The 21173-nt window shown below is 44.5% G+C and overlaps 2 protein-coding genes across 37 annotated transcripts in view; one reads left to right on the top strand and one right to left on the bottom strand.

Annotated features, from left to right (window-relative positions):
- The window catches only part of TTC19 (tetratricopeptide repeat domain 19), a 29810-nt gene extending 17141 nt beyond the window's left edge, over positions 1-12669 (top strand). For 7 of the 8 annotated variants that reach the window (XM_061389777.1, XM_061389775.1, XM_061389774.1 and 4 more), the window contains 3 exons: positions 10183-10337; positions 11054-11216; positions 11571-12669. In XM_061389777.1, the coding sequence (XP_061245761.1) occupies positions 10183-10337; positions 11054-11216; positions 11571-11704 (452 nt within the window). In that variant the 3' untranslated portion in view covers positions 11705-12669. The remainder of the gene's footprint in view (positions 1-10182; positions 10338-11053; positions 11217-11570) is intronic. The other variant, XM_061389776.1, reaches the window with a different exon arrangement.
- Positions 12670-13439: 770 nt separating this feature from the next.
- The window catches only part of NCOR1 (nuclear receptor corepressor 1), a 115654-nt gene continuing 107920 nt past the window's right edge, over positions 13440-21173 (bottom strand). For 26 of the 29 annotated variants that reach the window (XM_061389732.1, XM_061389739.1, XM_061389731.1 and 23 more), the window contains 4 exons: positions 20924-20977; positions 20033-20254; positions 16443-16622; positions 13440-14818 (listed from right to left, as the gene is read on the bottom strand). In XM_061389732.1, the coding sequence (XP_061245716.1) occupies positions 14631-14818; positions 16443-16622; positions 20033-20254; positions 20924-20977 (644 nt within the window). In that variant the 3' untranslated portion in view covers positions 13440-14630. The other 3 variants (XM_061389753.1, XM_061389756.1, XM_061389757.1) reach the window with 2 other exon arrangements.

Raw genomic sequence — 21173 nt, 5'->3', positions numbered from 1 at the left:
CTCCTCCGGGTGGTTTTGCAGTGACATTGCAGGTCAGTCAGCACATATCAAGGTTGTTGATGAATACTGCACGATTGCTTTAGAAAGGACTGTATTAATTTACATTTTCTGATTCTGTTAATGTATTGCTTTGTGACTTTGGTCAAATCTCTATTTTTAATCCGCAGAATGGGATTAAGAGTAATATTTTCTCTTGGGACTGTTAAAAGAATTACACGTAAAGCACTTAGGACAGTATGTACTAATGCATACTGGGTACTCAGAAAGTATTAAGCATTATCCTTTTAAAAATAATTTCATTTATTTTCGACCCTGCTGGTTCCTTGTTGCTGCACAGGCTTTTCTCTAGTTTCGGCGAGTGGGTGCTAGCTGCTGTTCGTTGCAGTACACAGGCTTCTCATTGCAGCGGCTTCTCTTGTTGGGGAGCTCGGCTCTAGGCGCGTGGGCCCAATAGCTGCAGCTCCTGGGCACCGGAGCACAGGCTTAGTAGTTGCGGCGAATGAGCTTAGTTGTTTTACAGCATGCGGGAGCCCCCGGACCAGGGATCGAACCCATGTCACCCACATTGGCAGACGGACTCTCAACCACTGAACCACGGGGGAAGGGCTCCCATTTGGCTTTTCCCTTAATTTTCACATGAATTTTAGATCATTTTGTCAGGTTCCCAAAGTGCTTTGAGACTGAATTTTAAGATACTAGTTTGGGGAGATTGCCATCTGAATAAGTTAGCATTTGACTACTAACAGAAAAAAAAATTCAACTAAATTGAGTTAAATAATGAGGACACGATTATGTGTCTGGCAGTTCAGCCAAGGGCGCTCTTCCCACCGGCCCTCGCTGACATTCTCAGTGCACTGGCTTTCTCCTTGCGCTTCCCTGTGGGTGAAAAGTGACTGTCAGGTCCCAGGAACCTCGCCCAGAAACAGCAGCGTCCAGAGGAAAAGGGAGACTCCTCGGATGTTTCTCTTAGAGGCCAGGTTGTCTCCGCTGGAATCTTTTCCCCACCCCGGGGATTTACCGTTACTCCTTTTGGCTGGGGTGGGTCATGTGGCATTTCTAACCCAGTACTTGGCAAACCAAAGGGGATTACCATGACTGGTTAAAACTGGTCAGGATCCATTCCTGACAGGGTTCAGAATCCCTCTTCTTGAATCACATGAGAGAGTGGCTCCTGACATGAATGAATGGCATCCCTGCTGGCAGACGTCAGTCTTGGCACGTCCTCCCACTCAGGGCTGCGGGCTGATTTCTTCACAGATGTGATGCTGTTCTGTCACATCTGATTCTCAGTGGACACCTTACTAAACTGTTTGGTTTCAGTTGATATTCACACTATTTCCAGATGCAGAATGAACTATTTGGGAAGTCATAGTTCTACTCCTGTGTCCCTTACCCCCCCCCCCTTGTTAAATTTAGTTCATTGGCCATAGTCTCAGAATGTTAAGTAACAGCCGTGCTGGACAACTTTGTCTTAAATCTAATTTGGTGTCAAACTGCATGAGTAGATGTACTGTATCAAGCTTGCTAGTACTGCTGGATAATATTTAATGCTGATATTTTATTTAGACATTTGCATTTATTTTCTCATGTGAAATCCGTAGTTGATTTCCCGAGCTTGTCATCACAGGATTGTATTAATGTAATAAAATGAGTTGGCATGTTCTCTGTGTTTCCTGGAGTAGGTGTGAGGCATTACTCGGAGTGACCTAGTCCTTGGAAATCGTAGGATCTGTGAAACCGTGTGGGTCAGATCTCCTTTAGTTATTTTCTGGCACCCTTTTTTCTTCCTTCCTTGGTTCCTTATGCATTTAAGGTGGTTCTGTTCTCTTGAGTTGCTTTCAGTACCTGGGACAGTAAGTGAACGCATGGATGAAAGAATTTTATAATTTTTTTTTTCTGTATTTTCCTGGAAGAAATTTTCTTAGGAATTATATTTATAAAGCATAGCTTAACAATATTCTGTTATGTATTCAAGATCATATTTCTTCCCCAGATTTTCATATTTTAAGTAAAACATTTTTGGAAAGTTGGAGTATTTCTGGTGGCATATTTGGTTTCATGAATTCTTTGAATTGAGCCAGGTTGGAATTCTGGCTTCTCCACTTAGAACAGCAGTGGGACCTCATCCATGGAAATGACTGGAGAGCCTTCCTCGTGGAGTTGTTGTGGGGGTGAGATGCTCTAGCATTGTGGCCGGGCTCATCAGGGACTATCAGAGAGTTTGTTAACCTGTCAATTAAGTTTAGCTCTTCTTGTTACGATTACCCCTATGAGTTAGGAAAGACTTTCCTGACTATACTTGTTTCTTTTTGGTTTTTGTCAGTTTTCTTGACCTTGTCAAAGAGCCAACTTTTGGTTTCATTTTCTAATTTTGTTCGTTTGTTTTCTACCTCATTTGTTTCCATTCTAATCTTTTATATCTCTTCTGCTTGCCATGGGTTTATTTTGCTCTTTTTCTAGTTTCTTAGGTAGAGGATGAGGTTGTTGATTTAAGATTTTTTTTTAATTGCAGGATAACTGCTCTGTAATGTGGTTTCTCCTGTACATCAATCCTAATCAATCACTCACACACACACACACACACACACACACACACACACACTTGAGTCTGCTTCCCAAGACCTTTCTTTCTTTTTTAATGTAGCCATTTACAACTAAAAATGTTCCTCTATTATATTAGCTACATCCCATGAATTTTGGTGTGTTGTGTTTTTATTTTCATGTATCTCAAAATATTTTCTAACTTTTCTTGTGATTTCTTTTGAGATCTCTTGGATATTTTGGAGAGTGTTGATTAATCTACATGTATTTGTGAATTTCCAAAATTTCCTTCTGTTGATTTTTAGGTTTGTTCCATTATGATCAGAAAACATGCTTTGTATGATTTCAGTCCTTTTACATTTTATCAAGATTTGTTTCATGGCCTGGTACATGGTTTATCCAGGCTTCCCTGGTGGCTCAGTGGTAAAGAATCCTGCTAATGCAGGAGACACGGAAGACAAGAGTTTGTAGATTCCTGGGTTGGGAAGATCCCTTGGAGAAGGGAACGGCAATCCACTCCAGTATTCTTGCCTGGAGAATCCCATGGACAGAAGAGTCCATGGGGTTGCAAAGAGTCGGACATGACTGAGCAGCTAAACAACAGCAACATGGTTTATCTGGGGGTGTTGCGTGTGCATCTGAGAGGAGGCGTACTCTGTAGATGTGTGTCGGCTTTAGTTGGTTTATAGAGTTGTTCAGGCTTCTGTACCCTTGCTGACATTGTGTAGTTGTAGACAATATTTATGTTTTTGTGATTTTTTTCTTTATATATCTATGCTGTTTAGAGTCCCAGATTTTATACACACACACACACACACACACACACAGCTTCATTATGAATTATCCTTTCATCAGAAGAGTGATTCTTTTTTGTCCTACTTAAGGTATTTGTCACAAATTTTAGTTTCACATTGTTGACTGTATCTTACTCTTAAAATTTGAGTTATTTTGTTTTCAGTATGTTTTGGGGTTTTTTTGGCTGTGCTGTGTCTTCCTTGCTGCAAGGGCATCTCTCTAGTTGGGAGGCTCTCTTTGGGTACGTGGACTTCTCACTGTGGTGGCTTCTCTTGTGGAGCACTGGCTCCAGGTGCGAGGGGTCAGTAGTTGCAACTCGTGGGCTTTAGAGCGAGTGCTCAGTGGTTGTGACCCATGGACTTAGTTGCCTGTGGCACGTGGGATCTTTCTGGACCAGGGATCGAACCTGTGTTCTCTGAATCTGCAGCCCAATTCTTAACCACCAGGGCTTCCCTCAGTATGTCTTTTGTAGAAGGCTGTGTTTGGATCTTTTATTTTTTTTAAGCTGAGTATTGTTGCCTTGTGATAATAAAACCTACTTAAATCTAGAATTGAAAGTGGTATTTGGTCTAAATTTTTGCACTAAAAGCTTTCCATTTTTTGTTATTTCTTGTGTTTTCAAGTCCCTCTTAAAGGGTTGTTTTCCTCACTAAATGTCCTTTTATATTTTGGAAGGAAGGCACATAATACGGTTCTCAGTTCTGTTAAGAGCAACCTAAAATTTCTTCAAGATGTATTTGACTCAGAAAAAAATTTTTTATTTTCAGTTTCCTGTGTAAGATGAGATGACTACAGGGTAATAAATCTGCTACTTTCCCCTAGTTCTCTGCGATCTGGAATTTTGCACCTGGTGGGATTTTTCTGCAGAGAATGTGGAAGCCAACTTGTTCACCTTCTTTTGTAAATAACCTGTTTTCTCCTGCCTGGTTACTTTGTAGGCATTGGAAGCTCTTTAGCATAATAAGGTTAGGGGTTGGTCTCTCTGAATTCTGCCTGGTCTTTGGTGAACCTTTCTGGGTTTTTTTGGGACGTGCTGGGTCTCATTGCTGCGTGTGGGCTCTAGCTCGTTGCTGTGGGCAGGGGCTACTCAGTAGTTGTGGTGCTCAGGCTTCTCTTGTACATGGGCTCCAAGTTGGCCTGAGGCATGTGGGATCTTAGTTCCCAGACCAGGGATGGAACTCGGGTCCCCTGCATCAGCAGGTGGATTCCTATCCTCTGGACCACCAGGATAGTCCTGGCCTCCCTCTTTTCTTGTTCTATAGTATATAAATATATTGTCTCCTCTTTTCCACTGTGTATTCTGTATTACTGACTTATCCAGAAAAGTCAGTACTATATCTTTCTTCTTAAAGATTTTACACAAAAATAGTGGAAACTTTAATAGATACCTGTATGCTTTCAAACCCTTAGCTTTGGCAAGTCTTAGGTATTATTCGTTCGGGTTTTTCATCCCATCTTACAGAAAAGCCTGAACAAACCTTTCGGCCAACCCAGTATTTTACCTGGTCTGGGGAAGTTTAAAACCCTTGGTACTTCTGCTTGATGTAACTGTAATCCTGGATTTGGTTTTGGTGTTTATGAGTCTTCTGCCTGTTTATACTTGTATACATCAGTAAACTATGGGACTAAAATGTTTTTAAACTTTATATGAACAGTGTCTTACTGTACCATTGTTTCTGCAGTTTATTTCTTCACTCATCATATTGCTGAGCTTTTATCCACGTTGATACTTAAAATATTTTTCGCACAAAGGCCCTATTTGCTTGTCAGGCTGCATGTCTGTTCAGAAGAGGTGACTTCCCGCGATTGTTCCTGGGTCAGGGCGGCGGGGGGTTCGCCTTTTTTCCATCCTCCAGAGGAGAGATGCAGGCTAGTGGAGGCCCTGATCCTCCGCTGTGGACATGTGCTCACTTCGCCCGTCGGTGGACATGGAGGTCCTGCCTCTCTTGCTGTGGGAGTAATGCTGGGACCTGCGTCTCTGTGGACACGCCAGGCTGTTCCCCAGGGGCGTACCGAGGAGTGGGACTGCTGGCCTGCCACACTAGACATTACCGAACACTTAGCAGTGTGCTTTTACCGCTTTATATTTTCGTCGGCGATGTGTTGGCGTTCTTATTGTGCTATATTTCATTTTAAAATTTTTCCCTTATTTTTTGAAGGGTGTTTTTCTTTTCTTCCTCAATGATTTGTAAATAATTCTTAATATATTTAAGCATCTTTTTTTTTTTTTCCCCGAGCATCTATTTTGTTGGTTACATTCTCTCTTTGTGGTCTTGTCTTTTCACTTTAGGGCATTTGACAGATTAGAGAATCTTTTGGTATTTTCCTTTATGGTTTGTGCTTTCCGAGTCTTGTTTAATAAAAGCCTCCACTTTCTAAGGTCAGAAAAATAGTCTCTTGTAAAGACTTGGCTTCTACCCGGCACCTTAGGGTGATAGTTTGGTTGTTATAGCTGGGGTCGGAGGGGAGGTGGACATCTAATGGGTATCTGACTAAATTTAAGTTAAACACTGTAATTCACAGAAATTATCTGTCAAAATATCAATAGCCAAAAGTGACACTGTTTGGAAACCATGATCTCCACACATCGCTTTGACAGTGGTTAGGTGTCCAGATACCTGCAAAATGACTGAAAAATTAGAGAATGTGTCATGATGGGGTCGTGTGTACGGACCTCAGAGGTAAATTTTGCCATTTTTCTTTTTATCTTTTCCTAATGGAGCTTCATAATAATTCTTTGATACTCCATCAACCAGGAATCAACAATAATCCAGAGGAAACCAGTTAACATGCTAATAATAATCCACAAGTAAATAAGTACTTGGTTCTTTTCCACTGAGTCTTTCATTACCTGGAATTTGTTTTTACTGTGGTGTAAGACAATGCTGTTATGTTTTCCTCCCCCAGACTGGGTTTTAACTTAGGGCTGCTTTATTAGTGAGTCCCTTTCTCGCTGGTGTGTAATGACACCTCTATGTTGAGCTTCCAGAGATTCACGTCCTGCTCCTGTGACTTCTGTAGGTAAAATTAATGTTTGGTGTCATCATACCTCCCGTGTATAGTTCATACCTTCTTTTTTCTCTTTCGTTCATTCAACCAGTCAGGAAACACTGGGATGCACGTTAGATATAGCTGTAAGTAACACCTGGTCAGTTTCTAGTGGAGGAAAAACAGCAAACATCCACTGAAGTCGTTGCATATCTGAAGATGGCTGAAGAATGGGGATGTAAGCTGAGGGATGAGGGCCAGAGGGGCCGGCGCAGGGCTCGTAGGTGGAGCCCCTGACCTCTGAGGAAGAGTTCCAGCCGGGGTCACTCAGTTATCTTCAGGGGAGGCCTCCTCTTACCATCCTCTTGATTCCCACCTGAGCTGTCTCCATGTTTACGTACTCGGGTTACAGACTCTTCAGCGGCTTTGAGAAATGAGTCTCTGGCCTGGCTTTGTTCTTCCAGACTCTCAGGTCCGAGCCTGGGGAAGGGATGACTTGGATTTAGACATCAAATCAAGCATGGTGGGGTGGGGGGTGTCTGTGATGGGTTTCCATGTGGTCCCTGTCCCCCTGTAGCCTCTGGGGTCATCCTAGCTTTATAGGGAGTTCAGATCTACTTCTGTGTCCTGTGTGAGATGAAGAACCCAATTCTGGATTCAGAGACACCCAGGCCACCACACAACCAGCCAGAACTGGGCCCTGTTTCGTGTTCTCCCCTTTGGGTTTTAGCTCCTTTGTAATTGCTGGCCCTCAGGATTTCCTTCTCTCAGGAGGTCAGCTGTGCAAGTAAAAAGGTATGTGTTATGATTTATCTAATATTTGAAGCAGAAGGGTTTTCAGATTATCTGTCATGTTACTGGAACCAAAACTCCTTCCACTGCCACCATTAGTGGTCTCGGAAAGTACCAGGGTCATTAGTCAGGTGATGAGATGCAGCCTGGCATGTCAAGGACGTTCCTGGAGCATGAGCAGCAAATGCCTTTAGCTTCAAAGACCCTGTAGCCTCTCCCAGATTATTATTGCTGGGTACCTGTGCTTGAGTTCTCCCAAATCACTGATGGAGACTCTGCATTTATGCAAGCCTGATTTGGTGCAGATAGAGTACACCGAGTCATTCTCAGCATTCCTGGAATAAAAGCTGCTTGGTGCATTTATCCTTAGTGCATTTGAAAATTCAGGTTGCTTGTATTTTGACTAAAGATTTCTGTGGTGAATCTTTTTCATAGACTGATTTTAGGTTGCCTCATCTTTTTCTCCTAGGAATGATTTGTGATAAAGAATTACTTATAATTAAAGTCTGAAGAGATAAATACACTTCCCTCCCCTCAGATCTGAATAGCCTTTGGGGGTGGCGGTTTCTCTGCTGTCAGTAGGTTTCTTTGGTGTGTGACTTCTAGTGGTGTTTGTTTATATTGGTATTTCAAAGCAGCATGTTTTAATTGTTATTAGAAAAAGGAACTCTGGTACTTTACTGAGGTATGAACTTAGCAGTGTGCTGATGGTCTCACTATGGAGTCTTTATTTCTCCCTTTGTCCTATATTTAGAGATATATGTTAAAAATTTTATGTTACTATGATTAGAATGTACTGTGAATTTAAAATGTATTTTAATAATGAAATATTAACAGCTAAAATTTACCTCATCAGTTAATTCCTTCTAAAAAGCTTTATCTTTTCTGCCATTCTAGTTTAATTACCGTTACTGGTATCAGGGGTAATAATTTTCCACTAGAATTACTTGTCACCTCATTCTTATATTTTTGAGTTACAGTATTGAACATATATTCTAATTTTAAAGTATACAGAGTATACTTTTTTTAATGTAGAAATATTTAGAGAGAAGTAGCACATGTTTCAGTAATGAGTCAGCAGTCATTCTTGAAACAGTTTTCAGAACTGGAATAACGTAGACGTTATTTTGTGATGGTTTCGATATGTGGTAAACATCTTTGTCTTGTTCTCCAGGAGTGCAGATCTTAGTGTCTGCAGGTGTTGTGACTCTTCAGCCTCCTGGGACCTGTGTCAGTACCTGGGGGGCACAGAGCTGCTCTGCCTGGGCCTTTCTCCACGCTGTTATCCCCCAATAGTGTGGATCTTAAACTGCTAATTTTACAAGCTTTTTGCTCAGCATTTAAAGAGTGTTCCTAGTGAGATCTATTTTTATTGCTTCAGCATTTCCTTTTAATACAGAAAAATGGTATCTTAAGTGATATTTATTTGGTGCCATCTTATGTTTTGCTTTTTTATATTAGTTATATTTATCCATGAATTTTTATGTGCTTTTTGTTTAAAAATAATTTAAAATTTGTAAGGTGATCTATTTAAAACTTGGTTTGGTTTTTATCATTTGCCTTTTATATAATTAGAAGAACTTTGGGTTTTTACTAGAAGCAAAGTTTTATTTTCACTTTTACCTTCTGAGATTATTTTTATAGATTATTTGTATTGTTTTATTTAAACTATCCCCTCAGTAACTGATCATAGGGTTATTTGGCAACATCGTCATCTTTAAAGTCTATGCACCATTTAAACTTGGAAGATAGGGAAGGAGTTGTATTCAGTGTGGTGATCCCTTTGTTGGTAAACAGACCCGTCTGCACCCCTTCACGTGGGCATCCAGTAATCGTGCTCTGTGAGGTTATCTGAGGGAACCTCTGAGTCCTTCATGTGAACATTCCCCTCCGCCAAAGCTGTCTGCACAGTGTCCTTTCCGCTGGCTCACCACCACTTGCGTGCTGTTTGTGTCGTGGCTCCAAGGCCTTTACTTGGCCGACTGCTGTTAGCTGCTGGTACCCAGCCCTGCTGTCTGGCTCTTTTTCCAGATACGGTACGTTGGAAGCTGCCATACATTGCAGCCTTTATTACTGTTCTTCAAAAAACAGATTAGCTGTTCTTTAAATTGGGTTATGATGCTCCATCCCAGGATTCTGAGTGTTCTCTGGTTCCTTTGTGTGCTGTTTTCATACCAGAAAATTTTATTGGCCCTAGGCTTTTTGTTGTTGTTCTAGGAGTTTATCTTCACCTGGTTCATGCTAGATAATACTAGTTTCAAACTAAAAATAATACTCAATCTTAAAAGGTATGGAAAAGTTCATTACTTATGTTACAATAATTGTGACTTACATGAAATATCTATTTGGTCATTCAGATGATGAAAATGTCTCATACATTATTGGTCTTTGTTCATCATAGTTCCTGCCTCAGAACTCCCCATATCCTTTACATTTTCCCGAGTGTGGAGTATGATTTAGCTTATTGTTAAAGCACAGGGGCTGGTTGCCAGTGGAGCCAACCATGTGGTTGGAGGGTTGGAGCCTTCAGTCTTACCCCTGACTGGGATGGAAGGTGACTCAGCTGCCAGCGCTTTAATAAAGGCGCCACCATCAACACCCCAGGGGATGGGGCCTGGGGCTCTTGTGGAGGGCACAGGGACAGTGGCACCTGGAGAGGGCAGGAAGCCCCTCCCCCACACCTCACCTGTTCCTGAGTTGTATCCTTATAAAAACAGGTGATCTGTGAGCCACCCTAGCAGACTGATTGAACCTGAGGGGAGGAGTCCTGGGAACCTCTCATCTCCAGGTGACACCCTGGACCGGTGTCTGGAGTGGGGTGGGGGCTTACCTGGGGACTCTGGGTAGGTGGTGTCAGGGGAGTTGAATTCTTGGATACACCTACTTGTTGGTTTGGCAAATCCCCCTTCCCCACACAAACTTGGGTCCAAGAGCCAGTGTAGATGTTAATCACCTTGTGTAAAAGGATAGGTCAGGAGGACTGGTTTAGTGACTGTGTTCAGAGCACTTGCCCTGCCTTCTGGTTGTTGCTCGTTGCACCCAGCACTGCTCGCGTTTCCTTCTCAGCCGATGACAAGGCCAACACACAGCTCCTTCTGGGCATGTGTCTGGACACCTACGCGCGCTACCTGCTCTTCTCCCAGCAGCCATCTCAGGCACAGAGGATGTATGAAAAAGCTCTGCGGATTTCTGAGGAAATACTTGGAGAAAGACACCCACAGGTAAGGCGGGGCGTCTAAAAACAGCAGGCGTCTAAGACGAAGATTTCAGAATCCAGAATAGGAAATGTGGACAGACCCTCAGCAGAAGGCCCTGTTGCATCCACTCCCCCCACCCTCCGTTTTAGGAAGGGTTTGAGGCTGCCAGGGAGGTACTGGATCTGCCCAGAGGTCTCCGTGCGCACTGGTTTGCCATAGGACGGGTCACATCCTGTCACTACTTTTTGCTATGTTTATTTGCTGCTGCTTTTTTGACAAATTAATAAGTAATATTCATCCTGCTACCTAGTTTCCAGGTTTGTATCATTTTCCAGAGAGTCAGATTGCTGCTGTGCAGTGTGAATGATAAATGCACCTGACTTACAGAGGCAGACACCTGCCCCCAAGGGGCGCCGCTAGAAAAGACAGCCCTTCAGGGCATCCACAGAACACCAGACACTAGGGCTATGGAAAGTGAAGAGTTGCTCAGTCACGTCTGACTCTTTGCAAACCCCATAGACAAGTCTATGGAATTCTTCAGGCCAGAATACTAGAGTGGGATGCCATTCCCTTCTCCAGGGGATCTTCCCACCCAGGGATTGAACCCCAGGTCTCCTGCACTGCAGGTGGATTCTTTACCAGCTGAGCCACCAGGGAAGCCCAAGAATACTGGCATGGGTAGCTGTTGTCTTCTCCAGCGAATCTTCATTTGCAAGCAGCAGCTGTTTTCTCCCGTGTAGACCATCGTGCTGCTGAATGACCTGGCCACTACCCTGGACACACAGGGCCGCACTGACGAGGCCTGTGTTCACGCACAGAGGGCATCAGACCTGGCGAGGCAGGTGGAACACCCTGAACTGCATGTGCTGCTCAGCAATCTGGCTGCAGTCCTGACGCACAGAGGTGCGGGGTGCCCATCAGTGGGTCAGGAACTTGGGTGGTGGGCTGAGGGTGGGCAGTGAGGCCATGGTCCCTTGTTTCTGGAGTGCTCTGCAGGCTCCTCGTTGGCATGTGGACAGCTCGATGTGTCCTCACGAAGCTCTGCCCTCTGCTCAGAAACCTGCAGGGACAGGTCCCTTACCCGAACCTCTATCAGGGAAGGGCTCCCTGAGGTCCCGGTGTCCCATGGTCATAGCTTGTCTCACACCAGGTCTCACACCGTGAACTAGAGCTGTCCTATCGCACGTGCTTTCTCTTCAGAACATTTCAGAATCACGATGAAACATGCATTTTCTCCCTTCTCTCGGGCTGTTCCAGAACTGTACGCACAAGCAGAAGAGACCTATAGGGAAGCACTGAGGCAAGCGGAGCTGAAGAGAGACGAGGCTTCTGTGCAGCACATCAGGGAAGAGCTGGCCGAGCTGGCAAGAAAAAGCAGACCTTTGTCATGACTACTGATACCTCTGTTCCAGTCCTGGCGGCTCCCGATCAGTGGCTTAAATTCTCTCTGTGACATGCACGTCCCCTCAACTAAGCCTCGGTGGAGGATAAGCTGTGCTGTTTGTTTTGGACACTCCCCACCCCCCCTCCCCTGACTGTTTCTAAGGACCGTTGTCAGGCGGTGCTCTGTTTTAATGGATGGTTGGGGAGGTGCTGAACCATGCCAGGATAAGAGGGGCCAGTGTTCGTCTGGCATGGGGGCATCTCTACTATAAGGTTTTGGTTCATTGATTTGCTGCTATGTCTTATTTTATCAAGACCTGGCAGAACAGAGCTACCAATCTCATGATGGTGAGTTGCTTTCTCTTATTCTCTATCTCATGATGACCACTGTGGGATTTAATGCATAAAAGAGTAGTATCTTGGTTGCTACAAAGCATTAGACATGAAGCTTTAAAGTGGGAATCAGGCACTTGGAAGTAGTAGCGTGCCCTTTATTTAGATTATACATAAAAGTGGACTGCGTGTTGTTGTACGTATCTGGTTGTAGACCACTGTGAAAAAAAGAAGAAAAGGAATGACAATTCCTACGGTCCCTCCCCTCTGAGCATGCACCCCTCTGGACCAAGTCACAGGGCAGAGCTGTCTGAGGGCTGCCAAGTCCCCTGACTCAGAGGGGAACCCTGGGGGTATTGTACTGACAGTAATGGGGCCATAGAGGAAGCACTGCCTGGACCCCAGCCCTAGCTCTCAGTCTGAATTTTGCTTCTCAGTCTCCCCGTGGGGGTCTTTGGACTCTTTCAGCCCTGGGAGAAGGTCAGTGTGGCCTAACCTGGGTGGTGTGTCGAGAGCGTTGTCCCTGCCTTGGGGCAGTCCTGCAGTCCCTCTGGTGTGGGGGTGGGGAGGATGAACTAGTGCCTTTGGCTCCTGTGTACGCGAGGAGGATCCATTCCTAATAAACCAGGAGATGCCACGACAGTATTGTATGTATTCAATACTGAAGTCTTTTGAGCTTCTCATAAAAAGTCATTGACTCTTTAGAATTAAAAATACAGGAATTAGGCTCAAATCAGAATCTATTAGAATAATCTTCTATTTTGCTGATGTAAGCATCTTCTCATTGTCTCACCAGGTTAATTCCTTTAATCAAGTTTCAGTGCAGCCTGGTTGTAACTACTCACCTTGAGCATCTATGTGCGTTTACCTTTTCACAGCTGCATGAGTTGCTGAAAGGGAGGTATTCTTTGCTTCGCATGTTTTACTGAGGAATTTCTCCCCCTCAGTGACACGGTCGAGTTTGCAGAGAGCCTGTCTGTACGGTTCCCTGCACTGAGGCCCCAGAGCAAGGAGGACTAACCACCGACTGGGCTGAAGTCAGAGGCCAGCTGCCCAGGCAGTGGTGCCCTGACCACCCCACCCGAAGCTTATTTTGAGCTCACTTACATGTGGGTGCAGCCACAGGCCTCAAGAGGTGTTAGCTAGCATTCCTGTCCTTCTTGCTTTTCTAAAACATGGGCAAAATTCTGAACCTGCGTCCACACCTATTAAACAGGGACTAGATGCCAAGGGATGGGAGGGTCTCAGTCACTACAAAGGAGGCTTGAGGACTAATGTTGAAAAACTCAGGTCTAGTTTGGAGTCTGTAAAGTCCTAGGTTTTATCATCTTGAGAGATCTCTTTCCTTTCTAAACACCTCCCCAAACCATTAGCATCCATGCGCTGCAGAAGGATGCGCCAGTGCTATGCTTGAGTGTATGAAAAGAATTTAATTCAACAAGCAGTTACTAATGAAGATTAAGACTGGTCCTCCAGTACCAGTCTTTTAAATTATTTGCTCCTTGAGATTCAGTGAAATGAAAACATTTGATGACAAACACTTGCCCACAAGGAATCGAAGTGAAAGTATAAGCACGAGGCAGCATGCAGCGGAAGGGCCGTCTGCTTCTCCTAAGCCCAGGAGAGCCGAGACACACAGCCGAGAGGCTCCATACCGGGTGTCACCTTCCAGCTCGGCCAGTGACACATCAGCTAACCTGAGACACCAAAGCCTTCAGTCACAATCATCTACTATAGCTATGGACAGGTGGACAGGGCAGTCAGATTTATTTCCAAACCAAAAGCTTTGCTGCATCAAATGCAGGCAAATACCCAAGGTGGGTTAATTACCAGTGTGCGTAACAGGGAGGTACGTACACCTCAAATAAGCCTTTAAAATGTTAGAAACTGAACTAGAACAATACCCATGCAGTACTGTTTTCGGTGCTTCTAATTTAAAAAAAAAGCCTGCCCTGGAAATTTACAATATGGCAGAATTGTTTCTCCCTTAGACCCTAATACGTTAATGTACAGATTTTATGGCAGCGTCTGTTAAAAATCTAAACATCTCCACAAGATTTTAAACATCACCGGGAATCTGAGCTTAGAAGGAGACAAAATTGGATAAAAGTACAGTGCCCCTGACAGCCGACACCATGGAACTGGGCTGTATGACGTTGTTTGGAAGGCAAGGGTTAAAAAGGTAGACAAGAGATTTCTTAAAAATCACCCCCAAGTTGATGTGCTGATCGAACATAAGTACACCAGATACTACAGCGCGGGGAACACTGCAGAAAAGGCCCTCTATTTACAGAGTGATTAGAGACATCATGGTTTCTTTACAAACAGATGTAAGAACAGGAATTATCCACTTTTTAAAAACTCTACATGTCGACCCTCCACTATTACTATAATCCACAGAACTGCCTGTATCAAGGCAGAGTTCTCCAAACCTCATTTGACCCCAAAATGAATTTCCATTGTCTCTTTACCGTCCATGGTCCAGGCTCTCCAGAAAGGTCTCTGGGCATAAATCCTAGGCGGGCAGGCATCAGGCCTGCAGTTAGAAAGGAAGCCACCAGAAACTGGAGCCCCCCCCACCCTGGGACCCCTGCCCACAGGTCAGTCGTCGCTGTCAGACAGCGTCTCGTACTGTGCGGACAGCAGCGGGGCTGGCTCCCGCTCCCAGATCCTGCTCGGCTGGTGTGGGGCAGCTGGGTTGGCCGAGGTGGGAGTGCAGGCGACGGGCGCGGGGGGCGTGCTGCTGAGCATCCGCATGGTCAGGGGGTTGTAGGGGAACTGTGTCGAGCCTGTGGAGAGAGGTGAGCACATCTGAGCGGGGCGCAGGGTCAGGGCAGAACAGACCTCCCTGCTGTGCCGTTCCCAAGCAACCAACCATCCAGAAGGACCACAAAGCCAGTGAGTACTCAAGGCTGGGCTGCTGCTGAATCCAAGTGGAACTCCTGGATTTTTGGCTCAAACTAAGACTCTGGTAACACAGGAGGAAGCAGGAAGTTTGGGGACAAGGGCCCAGCTCGTCAGGGGCAGACAGACCCAGGGACAGGCTTCAGAGGGGGACACACACACAAGCCTCACAATAGCACCACACCTCCTGCCAATGCCTAGACCGTGTCATTGTCTCCAGGAAGCCACCTACAATCTAAGAAATGCTAAAACCAGAGCACATACCACAGCATCAGAGACAAAAAAAAAGAGTCATTGGCCTAGGAAGTTTTCAAACCAGTAAGCCCCCACTCTGCATGTGGTGGGAAAAACTATAAAGTGATTAAGTATACCTTAAATTAGGTTTTATAATACCAATAAGAAATTTGAATTGTGCCCTCCTTTAACTAGATTTTTTCATTGCTCTATTTGTGGAGTTAATTCCTCTGAAAAGCACAGATGAAACTCTAAAATCCACAGCAACTATCCCAGTTTTACTTTAAAAAATTGTTCATTTTCAAGATGACCGTTACAGTGGAAGTGTTCATTACTCAGTCATGTCCGACTCTTTGTGACCCCATGGACTATAGCCCACCAGTCTCTGTCCATGGTATTCTCCAGGCAAGAATACTGGTGTAGGTAACCATTCCCTTCTCCAAGGGACATTCCCGACCCAGAGATCGGAAAACCTGAGTTTCCTGCATTGTAGGCGGGTTCTTCACAGTCTGAGCTACCGGGGAAGCCCACCATTATTATCATGGTTATTCGTAATTTTTAAAAGGTTACAAAATGGGGACTTGCCTGGTGGACCAGTGGTTTAAGAACCTGCTTCCAATGCAGGGGACTCAGGTTTGATCCCTGGTCAGGGAGCGAAGATGCCATAGGTCAACCAAGTATGTGCAGCCCAACTGCTGAGAGCAGGCAACAGCTAGACAGGCTGCTATACCGCAATAGGAAGCCCTGCACTGCAGCAATGAGAGGAGTCCAAGCACCACAACCAGGACCCAGTGCAGCCAAAAAGAAACAAAGCTTGTAAGTAGTCATAAAAGGGCAAACGTTAAAAATATCCTAGAGTTTTTTGTCTGTAAAGACAGCCTACAGAGGGGTGCCAGCTTTCTTCCGTGTTTGGCTTCAGTTCCCATTAGCTCCTAAGAACTTTCTCCGAGGACATCTGTGCAGAAGGTGTGGGAGAGCTGAAGCCACAGGCCCCAGCCACGCACCTGCGTCAGGTGCCGCTGCCGGCTCTCCACAGGTGCAAGGGGCCTGAGGGCAGCTGTGCTCACAGCTCTTCTTCTCTGCTGGTAATCAAATTTGCATTCTTAAAATTTTTTAGATTGTGTAAATTCAGTTTCTGTTAAGAACAGTGGAACCCTTTAACCATACCATAATGGAAAGCATTTTCCTAACAGAGCATCTGATTTTAGGAGCATCACTAACCAAGGCCCTGACGTCAGCTGCATGCAGACCTGCACTCTGGCAGCAGCCCCTCACCTGTCGAGGAAGGTCTGTCCTCCCAGGCCCAGCCCGGCGTCTGCCTGTGGTAGTCCCCTTCTGAGTGCACAGAGGAGACCGATGAGGGCCGCTCCGCTCCCAGGTAGCCCTGCCCCGGGACAGGTGATTTCGATTTCCTGCTATTAGCCTTGCCGAGCAGCTTTGGTTTACAAACTCCTCCTGAAAGTGGAATAAACTGTCATTAATGACACATAGTAGTCACAGTCACAAACTGAAAGTGCACCCCAGTGCTGCTGACCATCTGCTGCAAGAGAAAGCAGGGTGGGAGCATGAAGAATCCAGACCCTGGTAACATACGAGAAACAGCCAGAACTCACTCGCAGCAACTAAATTCAAAGGGGCAATGTCCGTCCTCATGCCATAAACTCAGAAACAGGTAACCAAGAAACTAACATTTCTGAAACATCATTTCTTTCTTGGCCTTGGAGCACAAAACTGCTAAGAAAATGAAAACTGTTTGACAAAAATCTTAAATCCTCACTATCTCTGCCCTCATCAATCTACAGAAGAGTGAAGAGAGGAAGGAGAAAATCTGCACAAGAGAAGCCCCTTCAAGCTGTTGGACATCAGCTGGGCTGGGCAAGTCAAGGAAGCCCTTTCTGCTTCTCCAGGCTGTTTAGTTGGTTTGCAGGCCTGGGAAGCCCCAACTGGGCGCTCACACAGAACATTAAAAGGATCTCAGAAGAGATCAGAGCCCAGGTCAGCAGCCCCAGCAGAATGGTTTCACCCTGCCCCCAATCCTTGGGGTACAGAAAAAAGGGAGAAAAAGCATTTTCTACCACTCTGTCTGGAGAGAGAAGAAATGCAAGTCCTTGGTGATAAAGAGGACGATATAACACAACAGAAAATGGGGGTTGGGTGTACTTCAAACACTGGGGAAAACTTGACAATACATGATGGCCATTTACAAAAGAAGCTCAAAGAAGAGATCACCAAAATGAATGAGGCTTATGAAAAGGCTTATTAGGAAGTCAAGCCATGAAGGAAAAGGAGACACTGGTGCAAAGGAAAAATTTGAGAGTGAAAGCAACAGAAAAAGGATCAAGATGATTAAAACAATGAGAAGGTAACAAAGACTATCCAGCAAAAAGGCAACTTTCTCAAATGGGAGAAAATAACTAAGGAACATGTGATAGAATTTTTTCCCCTGTACACAGAAACTGGGAAGGTACACATACCCTCTGGTGATCAGGGAATTGACACAGGCTGAAGAACACTAACACACTGATGGTACTTACTGAAGTTGAGGAAAAAAGGATTCTTTGGGCAGATAAAATGTCATCACTAAAAAAAAGGGGAGGTGGTGGCGGAATCTAGTCTTACTTCTTACACAACAATGAACACCAGAAGAAATACAACCATGTTTACAGGAGGTTTTGAGAAAAGTATGTGTCTTAATAGTAGGTTGGTGCAAACGTAATTGCAGCTTCAGACCGTGAATTTTAAATCATTGTAACTAAGCTCAAACAGATCTTTATTAATTAAAATAGGAACCCTTACAATCAACACATTTTTGCCATTGAGAAGTAAGTTTATTTCTGTAGCGTAAAAATCTGTACTTTGTGATTCAATGAACTCTTGGAAAGCATTTTCTGCATCTTGCTGGTTGTGGAAGCCTTTTCCCTGCAAAAAGTTATCAGGATGCTTGAAGAAGTGGTAGTCAGTGGGCGAGAGGTCGGGCAAATATGCAGATGAGACAAAACTTCATAGCCCAGTTCGCACGTCACAGAACCAACGCTTCAGAAGCTGAACAGTCAGGCTTCGTGCAGAATCAGGCTCTGTTTACCACTGCCAGTTGCAGGTGCTGCAGTTTTCGGTGCATCTCATCGATTTTCTGAGCGTACTTCTCAAATGTAATGGTTTCACCGGAACTCAAAGCTGTAGTGGATAAGACGGACAGCAGACCATCAGTGACCAGGACCTTTTTTTGGGTGCAAGTTTGGCTTTGGGAAGTGCTTTTGGAGCTGCTGCTTCCAACCACTTAGCTGGTTGTTACTGGCTGTCATATAAAACCCACTTTTCATGTCACAATCCAAGAAATGGTTCATTGTTGTATCGTATAAGAGAAGACAACACTTTAAAACAATTTTTTTGCAGCTCCTATGGCACCCACTTATCCAGCATTTTCACTTTTCTAATTTGCTTCAAATAGATGTAGAATGGTCAACACTGAGTTCTTTGGCAACTCCTTGTGGGCTTGTGAGAGGATTAGCTTTGATGATGGCTCTCACTTGGTTGTTGTCAACTTGGGCTGGCTGGCCACGATGTTCTTTATCTTGAAGGCTCTCATCTCCTTTGCAAAACTTCTTGAACCACCACTTATACTGTATATTCATTAGCAGTTCCTGGGCCAAATTCATTGTTGTGAGTTGTCTCCACTGCTTTATGACCCATTTTGAACTCGAATAAGAAAATCGCTTGAATTTGCTTTTTGTCTAACACCATTTCCATAGTCTAAAATAAACAGCAAGTAACAAGTCATTAGCAAAAAAACATAAGTGTGCATTAAAATGATGTACAACGTAACCACATTTAAGAAAGTACTCCAATATAGAACAGCAAATTTCAGCCATACAAAAACTAATTACTTTTGCACCAACCTAGTATTGTAATACCTGCCAAACCGTTAAACAAAGGCAGCCAAGAAGACCTTCTCGAGCAGGAAGGACCTCAGGACACAGCTTTTTTGAAAAAACAGGGTATGAAACCTCACCACCAAGAAATGCCATGATAAAAAGACTACACAACAAGGAGAACTCTGTAAATCACCAATATTATAACTTAAAACACACACACACATACACACACACATTTAAATCAATAAAACTTGAAGGTTAGAGCAGAAATTAGAAGACAAGTGCCTCATCTTTGAGCAGGAAATGAATTTATATTGTCCTAATGTTAACATATATAGGGAAAAACAAAACCACTCATCTCTTTAATCATTTTCTTATCCTTAGTGAAATCTTTTGTGTGACCATAACAGTGTGACCGTAACAGGAGAACAAACCTGAAATGTTGCTGACCTTCAGTTTATTTTTAAGGCATAAGAGAGATTCTCAACAGATTAAGAAAAAAGGTTATATATTAACATAAAGCAGAGTCATCGTTTTTTGTGTGCTTGTAACAGGATGTGTAATGACCTCATTCCAATAAGCTACCCTTTTTAACATTAGCTTTCTATACAATGTGATCGAAAGGATTTTTTTCCCCTTACTTTTTTCTGCAGCTTAAAATTCTTTTATATGGGGCCTGTCACTTTTATTACAATAGCAAGTCACTTTGATTCAAAAGCAGAATATGCAATTGCATCAGTATTACAATTACAATGTATGCACACAGGTAAGGACTAGATGAAAACAAAAACACTGATACACTGGAGGGTGACATTCTGGGTAGAAATTTTCATCCTTAATTTTATGTCACTTACAACATGTCTGAAGAGGTTGAAAAAACACTGAGGTGACTGAGCATATAAATGAAATCTCTTCATGACCCATCAGAACCTGAGGTATGGACTGGCTTTTTCTTGGGAGACATGGGGAAGAGCACAAAAATGAGCCCCTTACCTGAGTGAGGTGATGGGTCCCCTTCCTCCCTCCGGGTCTCGCCGCTGGTCACCACTGAGGTGCTGGCGCCCCCAGGCCCCACTGCCACCGGCTGGGGTATGACCACCCCGTGATCCTCCACTTTGTCGTCAAAGCTCCCCATGAGCGCCTTCCGGATGATATCCTCCAGCCCGAGGTTACTGGCAGGGTCAGCAAAGGAGTGGCCTCTGGAGCTCACGGAGCCTGCAGGAGACGGCACAGCACCTGCCTGACTCTGAGGGAGGACGGGAGCAGGAACCGCCCAGGACACACGGCCCGGCAGTGTTGACAGCACAGCCCCACAGAGGCGGCTAATCCCCTGAGAGCATGCGCTTTCCTGTGTTAAATCAGGTACCTGTTGGTGTGAAAGTTGCTTGACGGTTTTCTTCTCTACATTTTAGCTCTATAGTTTTGATTCTCTGTTCATTTATGTTTTCAACAAGTACTTGCTGCTGCTAAGTCACTTCAGTCGTGTCCGACTCTGTGCGACCCCATAGATGGCAGCCCACCAGGCTCCCCCGTCCCTGGGATTCTCCAGGCAAGAACACTGGCGTGGGTTGCCATTTCCTTCTCCAATGCATGAAAGTGAAAAGTGAAAGTGAAGTCGCTCGGTCGGGTCTGACTCTTAGCGACCCCGTGGACTGCAGCCTACCAGGCTCCTCCATCCGTGGGATTTTCCAGGCAAGGGTACTGGAGTGGGGTGCCATCGCCTTCTCCACAACAAGTACTTACTGACCCTCAATTCACTTTTTACTGTGACTGCCTCCGTGTCCCGCCCCCCCACCCCGACTAAATGATGTTCCTGGCATGCAGCCATTACGCAATGCCTATTTGCTGGACTGACTGCTACTGTATGAGTTTTCTGAATCTTACCTGAGGTGGTGACTGCCGGCAGATTAAAGATCTCAGTTCCTGGCTGAGCAGCTGCTGTATTTAAAACAAACATTCAAGTTAATTAACTGAGATGTGATGATCACGTACATGGAAAAAGAGAAAGTCTCCAAAAAAATTCTACGGTAAATTAACCTTATTTTCCATGATCAACTTTATTTTCTACCCATTAAGTGAAGGTAAAGAGAAATAATTACTTTTTTAAGGAAATCAGAACAGGAGTAATACAGCC

The sequence above is a fragment of the Bos javanicus genome, chromosome 19, assembly GCF_032452875.1.
Source record: "Bos javanicus breed banteng chromosome 19, ARS-OSU_banteng_1.0, whole genome shotgun sequence".
NCBI lineage: Eukaryota > Metazoa > Chordata > Mammalia > Artiodactyla > Bovidae > Bos > Bos javanicus.
Note: the sequence above shows the minus strand (reverse complement) of the source record. Positions and strands in the feature narration are given on the sequence as shown.